Source organism: Anopheles coustani, chromosome 3 (genome assembly GCF_943734705.1).
Source record: "Anopheles coustani chromosome 3, idAnoCousDA_361_x.2, whole genome shotgun sequence".
In the NCBI taxonomy this organism is placed as follows: domain Eukaryota; kingdom Metazoa; phylum Arthropoda; class Insecta; order Diptera; family Culicidae; genus Anopheles; species Anopheles coustani.
In genome coordinates, this window is record NC_071288.1 from 76717870 (window position 1) to 76737710 (window position 19841).

At 47.9% G+C, this 19841-nt stretch overlaps 1 protein-coding gene across 1 annotated transcript in view; it reads right to left on the minus strand.

The window, feature by feature from the left end:
* Nucleotides 1–2076: 2076 nt before the first annotated feature.
* The window catches only part of LOC131266934 (zinc finger protein jing homolog), a 74197-nt gene continuing 56432 nt past the window's right edge, over nt 2077–19841 (minus strand). Inside the window, exons 3-7 of the mRNA XM_058269634.1 lie at nt 11220–13671; nt 8136–11156; nt 7901–8042; nt 5862–6045; nt 2077–5775 (exon numbers count right to left, since the gene is read on the minus strand). Coding sequence (XP_058125617.1) covers nt 5010–5775; nt 5862–6045; nt 7901–8042; nt 8136–11156; nt 11220–13193 — 6087 coding nt within the window. The 5' untranslated portion in view covers nt 13194–13671 and the 3' untranslated portion in view covers nt 2077–5009. The remainder of the gene's footprint in view (nt 5776–5861; nt 6046–7900; nt 8043–8135; nt 11157–11219; nt 13672–19841) is intronic.

Sequence of the window (19841 nt, forward strand, 5' to 3'; positions counted from 1 at the left end):
TTTTCCATCATTCCTTCGCGCTTCCTTGTCTTTCCAGCTGCCGGAAGCGAACGAGCACCCGGGCAGCGGATAGCGGAAGACAACGATCTCTCGGTCCCACGGTGGGGGTGGTGTTGCACTCTTAACACTAAACGAACTTAAAACGATACTAAGATCGGCACACGTTCCGATGCGAAGGAGCAAAAATGCGAACCGCACTTGATGACAATAATTGAAATTAGTTAAATCTATAATTACACGACAGTTATTTCTTACTCTTAATGGCGCGAGCCGGTAAAAACTTCGTCAGGTCGTTCGTCCTCGCTCTCCAGGATGGTTTGCTGATAGTTTGCAGTAAGCAAAAATTATACTAATGATCGAGCGCGTTGCGACAACTATGGTAAAATATTTATACACTAAATTACACATACTTAGAGGAGAGCTTTCGGGACTAAGAGCGACATCGATTTATTTTAAAATAAACACAAATTGTGGCTTTCTTTTAGCAGTGCAGTTGTTTAGGTCATTGCTTTGTGTTCCACTTAATTTGTTACATTAAGCTAAGACACGAAACACCGAAAATGGAAACGAACACAGTTGTGTCTCGATGCGACCAACGTTGTTGTGCCTCCTTCCAGTAATGTTGGTAGTAGGTTAACTGTTTGTTGTTGTTTTTATAAATCGTTTTAAAGCAAACACCTAAATGACCATTTCTATTGGTATGAACAAGTTTGGCTTCTCGTAAATGCTACAGGTGCGCACGGTGGCGCCATCACTTTCAAGCACACAAATCTTGGACAGATTTTCACCTTATCACTAGGGGAAAAAAAGAACAAGAGTTCTATCGCCGGCCTGGGCATGAACACATTCGTGTTTCGCTTGGTTTGACGATCGAGACGTTACTTAAACTCTACGTATAAGAAATCTCACTACAAAAATTCAAAACACACAGATTAGGGAGGAAAAACGATAGGCTTAAAAACGAAGGGGGCCCCCTCGCCTTTACCGGGCTGGCAGTGACGGTGTGTGCGCGCGATTTGTAACACTTCCCTGGATGGTCCTCCGGGGGAGTTCAGACAAATCCGTGTTGGCAGTGAGCGCAATGTTCCTGTGTGGTGCACCGTTTTAACTTCCTGACACAAAGACGCAGTGTAAAAAAAAGGATATTACCTATGGTTTAGGGCTTTTAAAAAAGTATTTCCTATTCGTGGCGCCTTCCAGTGTACTTCCAAATTCACTTAAAAAGTGGTCTGATAAGTTTATTACCTAACGTCCTACGTCCGAACACATCCGCGCGCTTCATTTGCACCATCTTTTTATATTAAAAAGAGAGCGATTTATTCTTGTCCTACTTCTCCCATTCATCGGATGGTTTGCTCCGCCACACCCCGCTTTTTCCTAAAATGTATGGCTGGGCGCGTTTTAAAATTTATGCGAAACGTTTTATATTTTATAAAAATCAGTCCAAACGTAAATTTCTATACGAAATAATTCGCAGCCAAAACGTGCAGCCATTTATATTTAAAAAAAAACCAGGGATTCCATAGGAAACATAAGTGCGCCTCCCGTATGCAGCACCCTCACTCCCTGTTAGTGAGCTATTTTTAAAGTCTAAAAAATAGACGCACTTGAATTTAAACCCTACAAACAAACCCTCGTTAACGGGAGCGCGCGTCCACTAAAGCGTTATTGGATGGTACTTGAACGCAAATTGGATGGCAGTCGGGGCAGGATGATGTATTTTGCTAGTTTCCAGCTAATCGTAAGAACTCAAACCAGCAAACCCAGGTGTAGAACGCGAGTCCTGGGCGGCAATGTGTTCATTATTGCGGAAGAGTATCTCAAATCTTCAAAAATAAAGTCTTTTCATGAATTTAAACTACATTGTAACCTTTCTTACAATGATATTTTTTTAGGTATACCAAGCAAGGAGAGTTAGCTAGGAAGTGGATGGACCAAGACATCATATAGAATAGGTTAAATTGTTTACACCATTTTGTATCGACAGATATAAGAAGAAACACTGGATACTAAACACATCAAACCAAGTATTGATTAGCAATAGCGATTTAAAAATTAAAAGAAACAACATAAATAGCAGACATTTGGGAAGGGATGTATTAGGAAAGCGGCAGTTTCATTTGGCAGTGGCTAGTTCTTCCTAGTCCCTTATGGGAGGATATGGGAACATTCTCGTGCCCTATTAACCTGACGTTTGCTGTGGCAATAGCTTTATGGCTGACATATCTTGAATTTCCCCATGTTCACTTTCTGTGTACCGGAAATTTAAATATTTTTTTGAAAATTTTGATTGCTCATACATACATGGATTCATCCATGTACGTTAACTAATGTTGTATCCCGGTTGCTTTGACTAATTCAAGGAAGATGCTAGGTGTATGTGTACATATGTGTTTGTGTGTGCCTGCTAATCGTTCTAATTAATTACGCCAAACTCCGCCAAAACCATTCATTCTGAACTTCTGTCTGTTCTGTTTCTGTTCTTTTTTTCGAGAATTCGCTTTAGCATAGATCAACCCCCTCACGCATCATCTCGTTTTAGTGTGACACAATCATTTCGTTTCCCCATTCTTCGCAGCATAATAAGTCCAATTTCGTTTAATCAGTAGTTTTTTTTAAAGTGATTTGTTATCAGTCAGCTTAGTTTTTCATTTCTTGTTTCATTTTTTGGCAGTGATCATTTCTTTGCGCGATTATTTACTCCTCACTTCCACTCCCCCGCCCTTACTCGGTTTCCGTTCGCTTTTCAAACTATTTTCCTAGGCTTTTTCTTCGACCTTAACCAAATTTTAAACCACAGTGTAGCATTTGAAAGGAACGGAAGTAGCCGGATGAAGGAGAAACTCGCAACTCGCGGATAATGCAACCAAATGAAACAGGATCTGTTCTTTTATAACTTTTTTAAATTACAACATGTTCGACAGGGTTATTTGTAGCTTTATGCATGGTCTCAATGTATGATCCAGTTTTTACGCTTTAAATGCACATTTAAATACATGTACTCATTTATGAAAGTATGAAATGCATTAGTATGTTTGAATGTTAAATGTCCTGTTATGGTATAAACGAATGTAATGAGTAGCCATGAGTCATGGAAATCACGAGTTGGGGTGATTGAAATAAGATAAAGAATTTTCAAACATGATTGGCGAAAACAAATTCTTTGTTGTTTGTTTTGTTAACTTATTGCTTAGTATACGGGCACATCAAACTGTTCGTGTATCGTAGAGTAGATACGCGATTTTGGATTATTACTTTGTTGCATTTCGAGCGAGTGTTGCGAGTTTATATCGCGCCTTTTTCCTCCTTCATCACTCTCTCCCTATCTTTTTCTTTTCCCCTATACGTTCCACTGTACACAGTCTAATAAAAAAATACATTTTCAGTCTTTAGCCACCGCAGTGTTCCCTTGTAGGATATAAGATTATCCTATTTTTCTTGCGTGTGTGGGGGTGTGAATGTGTATTGTGGAGAGTAGAAAAGAAGAAGATCGAATGCGTTAGAGAATGCATTTTGTGTGTTTGTTTGTGTAAGGGTATCTGTGCAAAAATATCCCTCGCTTTCGAGACACACTTTCCTTGCACACGTGCACGTCTGATTATGGTCACAAAGTTCTATTTCTAGTTCTATCAACTATCGCTACGGTAGTCCTTCTATAGTTTTACTTGTTTGCGTACCTCCTTCTCCATTCTTTTCCTCGCAACTATTTTATTTTACAGTTTTGCCGCACTACCAGGTGCGTTTTGGGGGTGGTGGTTGGTATATAGCTCCTGTAAGGACCTTTTTTCGATTGTTACTCCCTTTTACCTACACCATTTCTCTGTTCGCTTCCTTCGCTTATCACCTACGCAGTACTACTTTGAGATCAACGGATTTTGAAATAATTTTGTATCGTCACGTCCCTATGTTTTTCGGCGGACCCGATTTTATTCACCCTTTCACGTCGTGTGCTCACTTCGAGTACCACTTCAGTTCATGATTTTAAAAACAAATCTCTAGTCTTCCACACAAGGTCTTTACTACAGCTCTTCCCCGTTTTGTTTCGTCCATATAAACTATATCCTTTCATTACACCTATCCATTGCATTGCTTCTTTATGTTGAGTTGTACTAGATTGTAGATAGTTCCAATGAAACGTCAATAAACCATATGAAATGTAAAAAAAAAAATAGTTCACACGCATTTCATGGTCATTTAACTAATTTTCCTTATGGAGAAATAATGTTACAAGTTGAGGAAAAATATTTCTAAATTAATCGTGGATAAAAAAATTAAACTATTAGAATTTCATTCACACCCCGATCGAAATCGGTTCCATGGCCACTGGAGGGAGACATTTGCCATTCGCAAACGAGGGGCGCACCGCAACGGGGGGGTTTCTTTTCCTAAAAATGTGTTACGTGGTGGGGTGTGAATGTTTCTGTAGTGTTTGGTGGGAGGGCTATCCATTCTTGTTTTCCCATGCGTATGCATGATTGTTTCGGTTTGCGGGCGTTTTACCGAGGAGGCGGTAAACTGTTTGCGAGCGGGCGCGCGCATCCCCGAACATTAATCCCACGATTTCCCCTCTTGGGAGTGTGCATTGTTGTCTTAGATTACTTAAACCTAACCTTCCATCTTTCTATGCATTGCTCTTAGTACTGATTGATGTTCTTTTTACAAATACCGAAGGATTAGATTACCTCCGGTAGATCACGTCAACTCCTTGTTCGTGCCTCCTTTGCTTACACTGCTTTTGCACGCGAGATCCCGGTGACAGTCGCACCTTACCGGCGCCGATTCTTGGCCATCACGGAATTCCGTCGACCGATGCGTTTCTGTGGTGCAGGGCTGACATCCGGTTGGTATGGCGGGTGTTGTAGCGGTTTGACCACCTCTTTGCGATTGGTTTTTCTTCTTACCGGGGCTGACGCTGGTGGATCACCATCATGCTGCCAGTTGCTGTTGATGTTGGCTGAGGAGTTACGCTTGGTGGTTCTTGGGGGATGCTTCTGTGACGCCACCGAAGGTCAGGAGGCCGCCTTCGGTGGGCAGTTGGAGGCAGAAGGTGACGACGTGGATGAAGATGACACCGACGACGAAGACGACGAGGAGGAGGAGTAGCAGGAATTCGATGAGCCAGAGGAGGACGACAGTAACATTCCGCCGCCACAGCTACCCTGACTGCTTCCATCACAGGACGATCCACCGCCGCCGCCACCGCCGACAACACTGCCACTGGTCGTCGTACGGGAGGTTGAGAAAATCGACGAAAATCCAGTCCCGCCCGTCACCGACGAAGCTGGTGACGAGGAGGACGAGGGCGTCGAAGAGATCGACTGGAATCCGGATGAGACGGTTGTCGTGCTCGAGTTTTGTTTAGGTGGTTTTCGCTGCTGTTTCGGCGCCGTTCGACTGTTGAATGGAGCAGGGGGTGAGTTGAAGCTACTCCAGCCACCGTTGCTGTTGCTACTGCTACTGTTGTTGCTGCTGTTACTGCTGCTGCTACTGCTGCTGCTGCTACTAATGGCGCTAAGGTTTGAACTGCTGCCACTGTTGCCACAACCGCCGATCGATGCTCGCTGTTGTTGCTCCTGTTGCTGCAGCATGAGGCTGAAGGTATGTATTGCGGCAAACGAATTCGCCTTTAGCAGCGACTTCTGATTGAGCCTATCTTCCCGGAAGAAGTCGGCCAGATCGTTCCGCTGTGCCATCGTGAGTTTATGGATGCTGACCTGTTTCTCGATCTTGGACGATGCGTTGATTGTGCTCTCCGGGACCCATTCATCTGGTAATCTATACAAACAAAGAGCACAGAGATATGGGACAGATGACAAACAAACATTCGCAACAAAAATCGTAACGCCACCTTCGATACTTACATATCCGTTGGCCACCAACGGACGAGAATTTCCGGCTCGGAAGAACCCGGTGTTTGCCGGCGGGCGTCCAGTTTGCCCTGGAAGACGATGGCACCACCGGGTCCGCTGGCGACGGTTCCGATTCTCAACAGTCGATGCTGCAGTCCTTCCATTACGCCGGCGTCGAAAAAATCAAAACGGCGAGCTGTACGTAGTCGGAACGAGCGGGAAACAATTGAACAAAACGGAACGATTAGTACGATCGAAGCAACCCATCTGTCAGCTGTACAATTGGAAATTGTAAACAATATTCTAACGAAAAAAGGTTGTAAATGTCTTTTGTTATTATTTTTCTCCCAATCTCTCTCCCTTTCTCATGCGTTTCGCTTGCTTTTTTTCGATTTAAACTGTGACTTGAAGCCGTCTGCTGCCTTTCGGGGAAGGTAGGAAGTCAATCGCAACATGGGCCTGTAAACTGCTAGGCCGTGCATTCGACATCATCAGGTTTGCTCGTGTCGAAAAAAATCTGTGGAGCAAAGTAAAGCCGCGTCCTCCACACGCGCTTGCCGCCGCTCTTCTCCCATGGTTAGAGAGCATGCAAATGTTCTAAATGTTCTTGTGGTTAACGAAACGGAAACAACAACTTACAAACGCACTTGCCAATGATAAGAGAATCAGTAAGAACAGAAAGCATTTTTTACTTGATAGAAAGACTCTCTAGGAGAGAATAGATGAAATGGTGAAGAAATAGTGGGTAAATCATAAGCATGTGCCAACTTCATGTGTTGAGGTTAAGGACGCAGGAGCAAAAATGCGCCCCTACGCGAGAACCCTGTTTCAGGTATTAGAAAAAAAATGTAACAAACGGACAAATTGTTCTTCCTTTCTTCGTGATGCAATTATAATCATTTTCCGTTTTTCGAAGACAAAAACGAACGGAAATCGTTCATAGGGAGTCATTTTTGGTCCCACATCCTTTTGAAATCTGTACTACCAAAAAAGCGCCCATTGATTTTAAAGCGTATGTGTTCTAAAACAGCGATAAATTGGATAAAAGTTTATAAAAGTACACCGAGAAGATGAAAGGAATAGGTGTCACAAGGACTACAGCTGTTCAGCAAAGTTTTCGTACAATTATGCTTCGTAATGAAGTACTTTGAAGACGGTTCTTTCTAATCTATTTCGACCAGTAGCCATGTAGTTTAATTTAATAAAATATTTTACAAATCTTTATCGATCCCTGATAGTTATTCCCTTTAATGTTGTAAAACATATGACTTAAATGGCAAGCTGCAAGGAAAGTTCTTCACCCCAAAATAGAGACCTGGAAAACTTGTTCCTACTGAATAAATAGGTGAATAGGTGGGAGTAACAATGTGACTTGTGGTAGATGTTGTGAATAAACTTGTTCAATTATTAATTTCAATTCTTAAATTGATCTAAAACTGTATTTGAATAATTGGGAGAACAACCCTGGCGCTATATTTTACTGGAAGTCCGCCGATCCCCAGTTCACCTTTGGTGAGGTACAAAAAATATGAAACATGGTCTTGCATTGAAGATATGCGTTGTTTTTTGAGCATAGAAACAAAAACAAAATCGGAAAGCTGCCTTCGTTTTAAAAATACATTTGAAACTGATTATTGTTAACTGAAAGAGACGTCAATAAAGATGTGTTGATGTTGTGCGAAGAATTGTACGAAGAATTGTACGAAGACTTTATAGAGTGACTGTACAGGCAGCATCAACTAAGAAGATAGAATCGACACACATCGATAGAAGTAGTAGGAAGAAGGGAATTAAAAAAAGGACTACCCAAAAAGCCATGCATAATCAACTTATTAACATCACTGTAGGCGGAGTAGTTCACGAGAAAGATCGTTCCGAACCGTTCCGTTGGCTTTCTTCGAGAGAGGGGTAAGGGTTGACTCCCAATGATCTTTAATTTTGCATCTATTTTTTTTGCAGCGATCTCACTACCCTTCACTTGCACTGCCAATTCACCATTCGTTCACTGGAAACCGACCACACGGGATACACACGGTAATGGGCCCTCTTACCTGACCACGGTTGGCGGCGGTAGCGCAGTTTCTTGCCCGTCTTCCGGAGCACCTTCGGCACGGGCGGATCCGACGACCGTTTGCTGGAGCTGGCGTTGTCCGCGTTCGCAAAGTGACTGTTGACGTGCTTGAGCAGGGTGGGCTGTATAAAAAAAAAAGACCAGTGGAAAGTTAGGTTGGGTGATAAAGTGGCCTCACCCAGGGATAAGGGGCAACCAATGGGCTCGTTGCTTACCTGCGAGGCGAATCGCATACCGCAGCCGGCCACGATGCACTTGTGCGGTTTGCTGCAACCGTGCGACTGCACATGCTTTTCGAGCCAGTTGAACTTGGTGCACTCCTTGTTGTGCACCTTGCAGCCATCCCAAAGACACGCGTACCGGGGGCCCTTCTGCGTGTTGACGTGCGCGATCTGTAGATGGTCGAGCAGCTGGGTGCTGCTGTCGAACTTGGCGTCGCAATCGCGCCAGTAGCAGGCCCCGTACAGTCTACCATCGCCCGACCGGCGGAAGCCTTTGCGACCGAAGTTGTGATGTGGCGCGGTACCGTTCGGTGCCGGGAAGCGAATCGTTTTCGGCTGCGAGAGGATGGGACTGCGGGCGCACGTCGCTTCCGGTGCGAGCGGTCCCAGCAGATCCGTTTCGATGCTTGGCGGCGAAAGGTTCAGCTGCTCGAACGGGGTAGACTGTTTCTGCTCACGGTTGGCGGCAGCTTCCATCTGCTGGCCATCCGATGGGCTACGGGTGGAAGTGCTGGTGGTGTAGTCCTCCTGAAGATCGGAAGCACCGGTCGCGGAGGAAGCGGCCGACATGGACGACTCTTGCGGTTGCTGCTCATCTAAGGTCGATTGATTCAACCGTGACGGCGGTGCCTTCCGTTGGTCATCCTTGTTTTTCGCCGAAGAGCACGTTTCATCCTCGTCCAACTCCATCGAGGTGTGCTGCTGCCCATGGGGCTCCTTCTGCTGTTGCTGCTGTTGCAGGTGCTTTTGGCGAATAAGTTCCATAACCTTACTCTTCGGCGAGTGTTGCTGGCTCGGGTTTGACGAGGAACCGATGCTGGGGATCGTCAGTGCCGCCATCGCTTGGAAGCGTCGCTGGTGGATGATGGCAGCCTCGACCTCGGCCGCCGCCACTGCCACGTCCGAGAGAAGCCGCAGCGGGGGAGGGAACGGTGAAACGGCCGCAACGGTGGACGCCACGCCGATGGAGGGCGCGGTCGCTGTTGATGTGGTGACTTCCCGCAACCCAGCCCTACAATCGTCATCGTCGTCCTCATCGTCGTCATCGTCGTCATCCTCGTCGAGCGGTGGTGATTGGGATGGGGTCGTGCGAGACTCGGAACCCTTGCTCGAGCCGGCCCCACTGGTACTACTTCCGGCCTCCTCGTCGTCTTTCTTCCCCCCGGTGGACGAATCGTCCGGTGATCCGGGCGAGCAGAGATCGATCGTGAGTGATTTATCTTCGCTGTCACTCGAGTTGGCCACGATACCACTGTCGTTGCTGCTGCCACAGTCCAGTGTAAGCGGGTTGAGTGCGGGCGGTGAGGAGGCGGCAATCGGTTGCGTCTGCGTCGATCCATTGCTGCGTCCCAGGGCCGTCGTCGCCGAACGGATCAGCTTTGGAAGGTTCGCCACGCTGGTCGGTTGCTGCTGCTGCTGCTGCTGCTTCGGAAGTTGCACCGGAACCAAGCCCGGTGGTTCGCCGCCGTGCAGGAGCGTGGACTGCTTCTGCTGAACGGCTGAGGACGAGGAGCTCGTCGTTGCAAGTAGCATCGTCGACGCCGTGACACCGTTCGGGATGGTGGCGTTCATGATCGGTTTCCCGGTGGTGGTAAAGGTGGGCACCGTGGCGACGAGCGGAGGCGGAGAGAGCGATTGCGTTGCCGGCGCACCATGATGGTGGTGATGATGGTGCATCGGATGGTGATGATGGTGGTGCGATAGGAGACCGGCGGTGCTACCCATCGTGCCCGGTGGTTGTTGGTGTGTTGCCGCGTAGAGCGTTGTACCGTTACTGAGGTGTGCGGCGGCAGAGATTGGCACAAACTGAGGACCCGCCGCTGGCGTGGAAGAGGCGGAGGAGGTCGTGACAAGCTTACCTGCGGATCCATTACTTCCCGCACCACCACCACCACCACCAACAACAGTTGGTCCTCCACTAACACCATTGGATGAGGCCATTGCAGCCGCCGCTACCTGTTGCAAGTTCGAGAGGATCGCAGGAGAAATGTTTGCCAGCAGGGAATTGTGCTGCGGTGTATGATGATGATGATGGTGGTGATGATGGTGTTGCTGCTGCTGCTGCTGCTGATGTTGTTGCCCTGAACCGGCACCTCCGTTCTGTTGGATGATAGCTGTAATATTTGGTAACTGTCCAGCGGTGACCGGGTTGTTGCTCTGGGCAGACGGTGTGGTATTGTGGCTGTTGTTGTTGTTGATGTTCGGTCCAGCTGGTTGCAGTGGATGCAGGGCGGGGATGTTTGCCGTCGCCTGGGTAAAGGCACTCAGCTGCGAGCTGATCATGGCCGGAATGGCGGCCGCATTCACAAAGATTCCCCCGGTCGGGGTCATGATCAGCTGCTGCTGCTGGTGCTGCTGTTGCTGGGCAAACTGGCTTAGCTGCGCTGGGTAGAGCGTGGTGGTGGCATTGTTGGTGGCCGCCCCGGTCCCATTGACGCGACCCGGCTGGCACGAGTACGGCACGACGGTCGTCGTCGGTTTGGCGAACATGCCACTGAAATTCATGTTCATCGCCGACGCCTCCATGGTGAAGCTTTGCTGCTGGGACGCGGTGGTGGAGGTGGCCGCCGCGATCAGTTGCTGCTGCTGCTGGGCGGCGGCCGCTTGCTGCTGCTGCTGCTGCTGGTGATGGGCCGCCTGCTGCGCCGCGGCCGCTGCTGCCTGCTGTTGCTGCTGGATCTGGTGGATTTTGATGAAGGTGGCGTTCATGACGAGTTGGGGCGTGCTGGTGGAGGCAGTGGTAACACCACCGACAACACCGTTGCCAGCTGGCGCGACCGACCCTTGCAGATGATGATGCTGATGATGGTGTTGGGCGCGTGCATTCGCACTGACTAGCAGGTTGGCGGTTGCGGCAGCGGATGATGGCGTTGCTGCACCGAGGGCGGACGCGAAGGCAAGGGCGGCCGCGGCCGAGGTGGTCGTGGTGGAGGATGTTTGAGCGGCGGTCAGTGCGAGCGAGACACCGCCTCCCATACCCAGTTTGCTTGCAATCGCCGCCTGCTGATGTTGCTGCTGTTGTTGATGGTGTTGTTGTTGTTGTTGGGCCGCCAGAGGAAGCAGGTTGGAGATCTGCACCAGATTCGGTATCGGAATCGTCGTCTGACCCGTTTGCTGGTGGTGAAATTGAAACAGGGCAGCAGCTGGAACCGGCGTGCTGGCACCGGGTGCGCCGTTCCCAACCGTCGTTAGCTTCCCGGCGGCCGACGGTGCAGCCGGCACTGGCTTCGTCTGTTTAAACTGTGCAACCCCCATCGAGGCGGTGGCCGGTTGTTGCTGTCGTATGGCAGTGAGAAGAACCGGTGGTGGTGGTTGCGGCACTTTACCGATCATCTGGTCAGTCTTTTGCTGATGAAGCACACTGCTATTGATGCTGCCGGTGCTGCTGGAGGTGGTGGACGCCACAATCGATTGGTTAAAGCTGACCGTGGTCGTACTCGAGGATCCAAACACGCTGTTGTTGATGTTGTTAGCGCTTGCGGTACTGCTTGCTGGCACCTTCGGCTCGGTGTTTGTCGCGGTGCTGCTGGTGGTCCGCGGTGCAATGCAGACCGGTTTCTTTCCCTGGGCCTGCCCGGTGGCAGCAGCACCAACCGCGAGGCCACCCTGCACCGTGTGGCTGATCTTGCGTGTGGCCGATACGGTCGGTGCGATGCGAGCCGTCTTGCGCTCAATCTTCTTGCCGTTGTTGCTGTTGTTAGCGTTGGAGGATGCTGCTGCGACCAGGGTGGCCACCGCCACCGCTTCCAGCGCCGTGGTGGTGGGGCTCGCCGTGCTGGTGGCCACACCTCCGTTGCCACCGTTGGTTTTTATCAATTGCGGCGTCTGCTGCTGAAGTCGCTTCAGATACTTTTCCACATCGGCATCGGAGAATGGTGCTGGTTGCGGCGCTGTGCCGGATGAACATGCCGATTGTGGGGCTGGTGGTGGTAGTGGTGTTGGTGACGTACCGTCCGGCTTTTGCTCGCTGACACCGTTTGCCAGCAGCTGCTTCTTCTGCTGCTGCTGCTGCTGCATCGTGAACGCACGTCCCGCTACAGTTTTAATATTTTTCTTTAGATTATTAAAAGTATTGGTCGTTTTCATTTGAGACTTGAAGTAACCTGTAATTTTGGTCGCCTTCTCCGTTGGCAGGGGGTTGATGCTAGTGCTGTTGGTAGCCGTGGACGCGGAGTTGGTGACACCGGCCTTAACCATCATCATGGACGCCGCCGTTGTCGTTGCCGTCGCCGTCGTCGGTGCCGCGGTCGTTGTGCCGTTCTTCGCGGAGGGATTCGCCGTCACGATGGCCATTTGGGTGAGCTTCTTCTGGGTTGATGCAACCGCGGTGGTGAGCAGTGGTTTACCCGCCCCGACCGCCACCAGTGCCGGTGGCCCGCCGTTCGCGGTACCCGTGTTCGTGCCGACCGATTTGCAAACGATCCGTGCGCCGCCGTCCGAGCTCGGGCGGGCACGCTTTGCCGTCGCCGTGTTGGCCACCGGCTGATTCGCACCGGCGCTGCTATTGCTACTAGAAGTATTGCTTTTTCCTGTTCCGTCCGTCTGAACACCGGAGGTGGTGGTCGGAGCGGTCGCCGCGGCCGCACTCGAGCCCACGGACGATGCGTTCGGCTGGAGACGCTTCAGTTTGTTCGAGGGACTCACGGCGACGGCACTGTTCCCGCTTCCAGCGGCGGCGGCCGCCCGCAGGAGTGCGGCACCGGCGTTCGAGCCGCCGGCAGTCGAAGGCGATTGTCCGGCGACCGACGCGAAGGCAGTGATGGGTGGTGGCGGGTTGAGGGCGTTCGCTTGCGGATCCACCTGCGCCGTCGCAGAAGTAGATGTTCCATTGCTTACAACACTATTGTCATTGCTTATACTATTGCCATTCATTGTCGCGCTGGCGCTGTTGGTTGTGGTAGTGGTGGTGGTGCTGGTGCCCCCCGTTGTTACTCCAGCTCCCGTTCCGTTTGCGGGCGTGGCCCATGGCCATTGGTGGTGTGTGGGCTGGAAGGGTTGCTTGATCGTTATACCCCCACCGGTGGCGGTCTGCGTGTGGGGTGACATCCTCATTCGTACTTCGTCTTCTCCACCCTCACCTCCTCCAGCTCCGTCTCCGCCTGGCACCCCGTCCGTGTGTTGTGCTCCGATCGCGATCCGAGGGCTGCTGCTTCTGTCTGTGGCTGCTGCATTGGCGGCACCGGTTTGCGACGAAAGTGCGTTCTGCGTGTATGTGCGTTTGTTGTGCGCTTTCCTTCCGGGAGGTACCACCTGTCGCGCTAGGAAAAGCTGTCGGCCGTTGGGAAAATGCGGTGCATCGCGGGCGAGGCGCTTATGTAGTCACCGGTAGCGACATTCTTCTTAGAAGACCTGTTTCTTTTGCTGTTTCTGCTACCCGGCTACAAGCACCTTTTGTTTCTTGGTGCCATGACAAGAGGGGATTCTCGTTTAATGCTACTACTGTCCACCAGAGAGCGACACCATGCGATTGACTGTTGTAGAGTTCCGGATCCTATGCTAATGCGAGAAGTCCGTGTTGCCCGATGAAGCTCTAGAAGAGAAAAGCGAAAAAAGAAAGGTTATTACAACGAAGATCAATTTTAAAACTCCCAATCAATATTTTTTGTACTATTTCAGGGTTGCGAAAATATTAAAACTTAATAAAATTTAATAACCTTTTATGGGATAAGTTCGAAAGGATAAAATAAAATAATCAATCTCTATGTTTACTTTTTTTAGAACAAATTCTCGCATACGGTACGAAGAACCATTTTAAACTAAGATTTTATAATTTAATAGAGACTTAATAATTTATTAATTAATATTTAACTGAATAATAATTTTAATATAATTTAATTAATCAATGATATTTTGAAAGTAGATTAAAGTAAATTATTGGATCAAACCAGACAGAACTTAAACAATCTTTTGTCTTGTTTATGGAATATAATGTTGGAATAAATTGAAACAATTATTTGCCATTTGCAAATACAACAAAACATACTATCAATAAAGAATGATCTGATTATTAGTAAACTTTGTAATTTATAACACGTTGACTGCCATGGCTATCATTTTTGATACCCAGCAGTCATTAGTTCTAAAAACTGGCAGTCAAGGTATTAACGGTTTTGAATTCAAAGTCCTGACCAAGTTTTGGAACGCAATTATTTTCAAATTTTTATTTTGTTATTCCGACACGCAAACTACCACCACCAAAATGTTTTCGTAAATCTTGTCGCAGGGGTTTTCAACCCCTGAAATTTACAGTAAGGTGACAGAAGGGGAGGAAAAAAAAAACACACACACCCCTTACCAAACCGGTACGATCTTGTGCGAAAGAAGTGAGAGAAAAAAAACAACGAAACGTTCAATCCGGTTTCTGAAGATTCATCTTTAAAACGATTCATTCAATTCCAGTTCCTTATGCTGACTACTCCTTGCCGCGTCGTCGTTGCCGTCGTCATCATCACCATCATCATATGGTCAACCCTCTTTCCACCCTCAACTCAGTGCACACCTCACTCCTTCACCCTTTGGTTTATCTTTTGTCGTACATTGACCTCGTTCTGGTGTGTATGTTTTTTTTTGTTATCCTTCCTTCGTCGCCTGTTTTTTTTCGTTGATCTCTTTCGTTCCCTTTCGTCTTGGATGTTGTTACATACATACAAGTATATACATACTTGTATATAATTGAATTTTGTAATTCCTTAATGCACCACGGTGGAGGAAGCGGAGAAGACAAATGGAGAAAGAAAGCCCAATCTGGGCTTGGAACCGACTGACCGACCGACCGACCGATCGGCCAAGGCGAAGGAGAGGCCCAAGAAAAAAGGTATCTCCCACCGGGGACTTGGGAAGCAGGCAGGTCCGCGACACACAGGCGGCAGGGCTAGCAGAAGAAGTCGGATTTAAAGAAACAGGTTTCTCCGTACATTCGCTGGCTAAGGGTGACGGCCTCCACGGGCCAACTCTTGCTTCGCGATCAAACACTACCAGAAATCAATTTCGCTTTTATTCCGCTTCAAGTTCCCGCGCATGCCCCCCCCCCCCCCTTTCCCAGCCGTTGGTGAGAAGTAAGATGGGGAGGAGGGTATGTTTTTGCTTCTCTTTCCTTAGATCTGTGCTCGCAGCTTCTTGACCTCCTCCTACGTTGGGACGTTATCTGGGGTGCGGGATTTCGGAACGAAGGCATGGATTACACGCGCACCTTATGCTGAACCACGAGAAGAACGTGGATGATTCAGCGCGCACAGGCTTACACACCGAACATAACCACGGCGAACTTGGAGAAGAGATTCCACCGGAAGGTGAAGAAAATGGAATCTCCATCGTTCGATAGAGGGAGAGAGAGAGATGGGACGAGTTAAAGAGATCTAAAGGAAATGAAGAAGTAGGAAATGGAGAAGTGAACTTCATGGCAGCGCAATCCGGAAATGTCGGGGTGTGTGTCCCCCCCTTATAGTGTGGAGGTTAAGTTAAGCCACCAAGGGGAGCCCAAACTCCTCCGGAATCATCATATCCCGGGTGTTCCGGAACACACCTTCGGAAAAGATAGAAAGAGTACGGGAATACAAGCGGAGGACACGCGTGTCGACGCGGAGGTTTTAGGGCAAATATGGGTGTAGAATGTTTCCAATGTTTTATTCATGAAACATACCAACTCTGCACCATGCCCGTCCAGTGGGGAGGCGGCTTGCGTCCCCTTGTCCCGGCTACTCTTGTGCCCTTCCCGATCCAGCTTTTTCCCGGGCGCTTTTCTCGTTTGCTTTTCCACTTGGTTGGGTGTTTTTTTTCTGGCTCCCCCCTTTTCCTGTCCCACCCGAAACCAACCGGAGCACGAAAGTAGCCAATGGTTATGCGCATGACTCCGACGTACAGCGTTTGGGCTATCGTCAAAAGCTGTACTATTGCTCGGGACTTTGGTGAACTTCCGGTTCTTTCAATCGACGCACTGCGTTTGAATGTTGAACGCCTGTGTGACTATTTCATTAGATATTCAATAACTTGAAATTATTACACCTCTTTTCGTTAATTATGATTGCTTATAACCTGACCCGCTAATGAATTATTGTTGGACATTTTGGTAAACTAAGGTCACAAACTTCCAACTCAAATTGAAAAGCATACGCAAGCTTGACAAGTAGCTAAACTAAATCAAAAATGCTTTTCACATGCACCAGGAACAGTCTTAAAATTGTTCAGATGTTCCTGGTATGTCCGGTCTTTACAAAATATCCACCCGTTAAGACCGGAACTCCCGAGGAAAGGATGAGAGCTCAAACACATTCCCTGTGTTTGTGCGAGTGAATTAGTTCGCGTTGTCGGTAATATCCACGAGGTACAAAAATGGTAGTTCCATCAGCTTCTCTCTCTTTTCCATTATCGAGCAGCCATCTCATCTTATGCGACGACGCTTGCCTACTTCCCGTGAACCTCTAAGCGTATTTCATAAGCCGGTTCCTGTTCCACCGACTCAAGTTTTATACTTCCTAGGCTCCCCAGCCTCAACCAAATGAAGAAGGGAACCAGACCAAACCAGACACATAATTCCCCTCTAACACTAGCTCCTTTTCCCGTGAACCTCTAAGCGTATTTCATAAGCCGGTTCCTGTTCCACCGACTCAAGTTTTATACTTCCTAGGCTCCCCAGCCTCAACCAAATGAAGAAGGGAACCAGACCAAACCAGACACATAATTCCCCTCTAACACTAGCTCCTTCTCCTGCGTCCTGCGTCACCTGCATTCCAGAACTCGCAAAACACACAGTTCCGTGGTCGTCCGTGCGAATTCCTGAATTCTGGAACCTCTTTTGGACCGGCCGACATGAGCCGCGCTTGGGGCTGTGGTTTTTCGTGGAGGATGTCGTCCACCAATTCATTATAAACTGTTGGTGTGTTCCAGGTAATTTGTAGTTTGTTTTCACCGTTGAAACTAGAATGTATGTTTGTGGTTCGTTCCCAAATTTAGTTGCAGGAACCAGACCGACTACTGAAACGGTCTAGAAGCTATAACGTTAAAACTTTCATTGGTTTCGTTTGAGTTTTTTAAGACAGTACGTGAACATTCAACTGAAATGAAAACCGTTGGCTTTCGAGAGTAGAGTAATAAAATAATGGTTAGCGAAAACACGTGAGATATTCTCCTACGGACTTTGATGATGAGGAAATAAGAGACATTCCATTCCTGTGCCTGTAGAAAGCAGATTCGACCCACGTACGTCGTCCCCCCGCTCCGGGGGGTTTGAATGAAATTACACTTAAATGAAATTCTTACCCGTTTCGAATCCATTCCTTCCCCACGGAATGGGAATTTCACATTCGTTTCTACCGGAATTCCTGTGTGCTCCCGGAGAACTTCTTCTCCCGACAAGTACATTCCTTTGTCCGGTGAGGAGGGGATTCTGCTGCTAGTTTTCCGGTCTAGGATCACTCCCCACCTCCATCTCGAAAACCTCGGGTTATATGAATTGGGTGTTTCGTTCCACAGCAAGTGCATCGGTCTTCTGCCATATCCGTTAGTGGCTACTTCGAAGAAACTTTAACCCGAAACGTAAAACCCCAGCTTTTCGAAAAGGGATGACTGTGCGTCTTGCCCAGACTCCAGGTCCCAGAGTCCCCGTCCCGCGCGGAGAGAAATATATTAGGTATTCGAGCCGTATCCGTTTGGTATTGTCGAAACCACGGAAGGAATTTATAGCGGAGGGAGATTACCACCATCACTGCCACCACCGCGTTTTCCAACCCCGGGCGAGACGCGATAAGTAGTTCTCAGAATGAAAACTTCCAAACACCATTTGCTCGAAAGCTCATTACGCGGGTTGGACGGGCAAACGAAATGGAAAATAAGAAAATACACACACACACACCACGAGGAGAAAGAAACACTTACCGACCATTTATCATCTGGCGAGCAAGTTTCAGCTAAACTCCACCGGGAGAGACGAAGAAGACGATTCACGGTGATTTCGAAAAGTTCATTATTTATCTATGAGGTTAAACTGTTTCGCTTTTGTGAGCCCTTCCACCTTAATCCTTCGCATCCGAGGGCTGGAGTTTTTTTTCTCTCCTTGTTGCCATTCCCTCTAACCGTCTTCGGTTTCAACTTCTTGAAGTACGCAAGCGAAAAAAAAGTACCTCATCATCGCTGCGATTATGATTACCAGAAACGTCTTTTCGGGCCCATAATTAGCATCGGGAGGATTTTTCGCTGGACGCCACTCGATAGTGAAGTGGGACGCACATTTTTCTTGAAGGGTCTAAACACCGAAGACTTAAAAAAAAGCTATGGCAAATTAACCCTCAACGATCCTTTTGCCGCCTCCTCCTTTGTTGGAAAATTCTACAATGGGGTTTGTGGGTGGAAAAGTGGGGTATAATCTGTGTAATATCTAACTCTACATTTTTCATAAAGAAATATAAGGCATTTGGTCCATGCATGTAACTTTGGCCTTGATAGAAAGGAAATAAATTATCTTCCTGATTTTAAATAGAAACGCGCGCTAGCCTTTTTTATAGTGCTAATATCGTTTCATTCTAATTAGATGCCAAATTTCGTTAAAATCGATGATGCTGTCAAATTTTAGGCCGATTGTGCTGTAGGCGTAGAGTTCGTCCGCTACCGAAAATCGAAAGTAAATACTGCATAAAAAACTCTGAAATAATGTATTTATTAAAGTCAGAGGGATGTTAAAAATCATTAAAACGTTGTTTGAATTTAAAGAGCTCGCAAAATATTTTTCTCCCGCTGTAAAGGATTTTTTTGCGGATTATTTTGACGATAATTTAACCTATCAAAAACATAGAATAAGCATTTTTTCTACATGGCAAAAATGAAAGAATCAATGTAGAATACTAGGGGATTAACCAGACTTCTGATAATATCTTTGATACCGAACAACGCATGCTTCATATGAAAGAGTAAAATATCACGCCGAGTTCCATTCCATAATGGAACCATTTGATTCGGTTAATTTCATGCGGACCAAACGCCAGTCTGCAGTCAACTGCACAGTGATAGCTATATCGAAATAGACGGCCACATGTGGACATTGATTATCCCGTCGATTCCCGTCCTTCAAACATTCCTACGCATTCGAGTCACATTTTTCCGTTTGCTGCGTTTCAACGCTGCCCACGGTGTGGCCGTCCGTGCAAATTATGATAGGATTTCGCCGGCATTCCTCAGCATTATGTCAACCACATCTGTTGGGGACGGCGGAGGCGGGGAGGCACAATGACACTAACGAAAATGGAAAGACGAAAGTGGTGATTCGATTGGTGATTCCGAAGCGACACGCTCGCATAGCATAAGCATACCCGCATCGTATAAAATACCCCCGAGGGTACGCCCGTTGGCTCGGCAACAACAACTATCACTAGAACCCACGTGCACACACACATAGAGACACACACTCAGATAAAGTGCCCCCCAAACTACCCCCAGGAGGATGCGTGCGTGCGTGCGCGATGTCGCCCGCGAGGATGAGGGAGAATTTATGGTGAAATGAATTTAATTAATTTTATGCTTGCCCATTAAAAACATGCTTTTACCAACGGTCCCCCCATCACCCCATCGGGCAATAACGAAAATCCCCCCACGTGGTGGAGCAATGTTGGCTGCGAGGTTTCGCGTGCGGAGCGCGTAACATAATCGGCAAGCGAAAAATAAAACACGGAAGTAGCGAGTCGAAAAAGCCATAATACAGAGAAACGGTCCAAT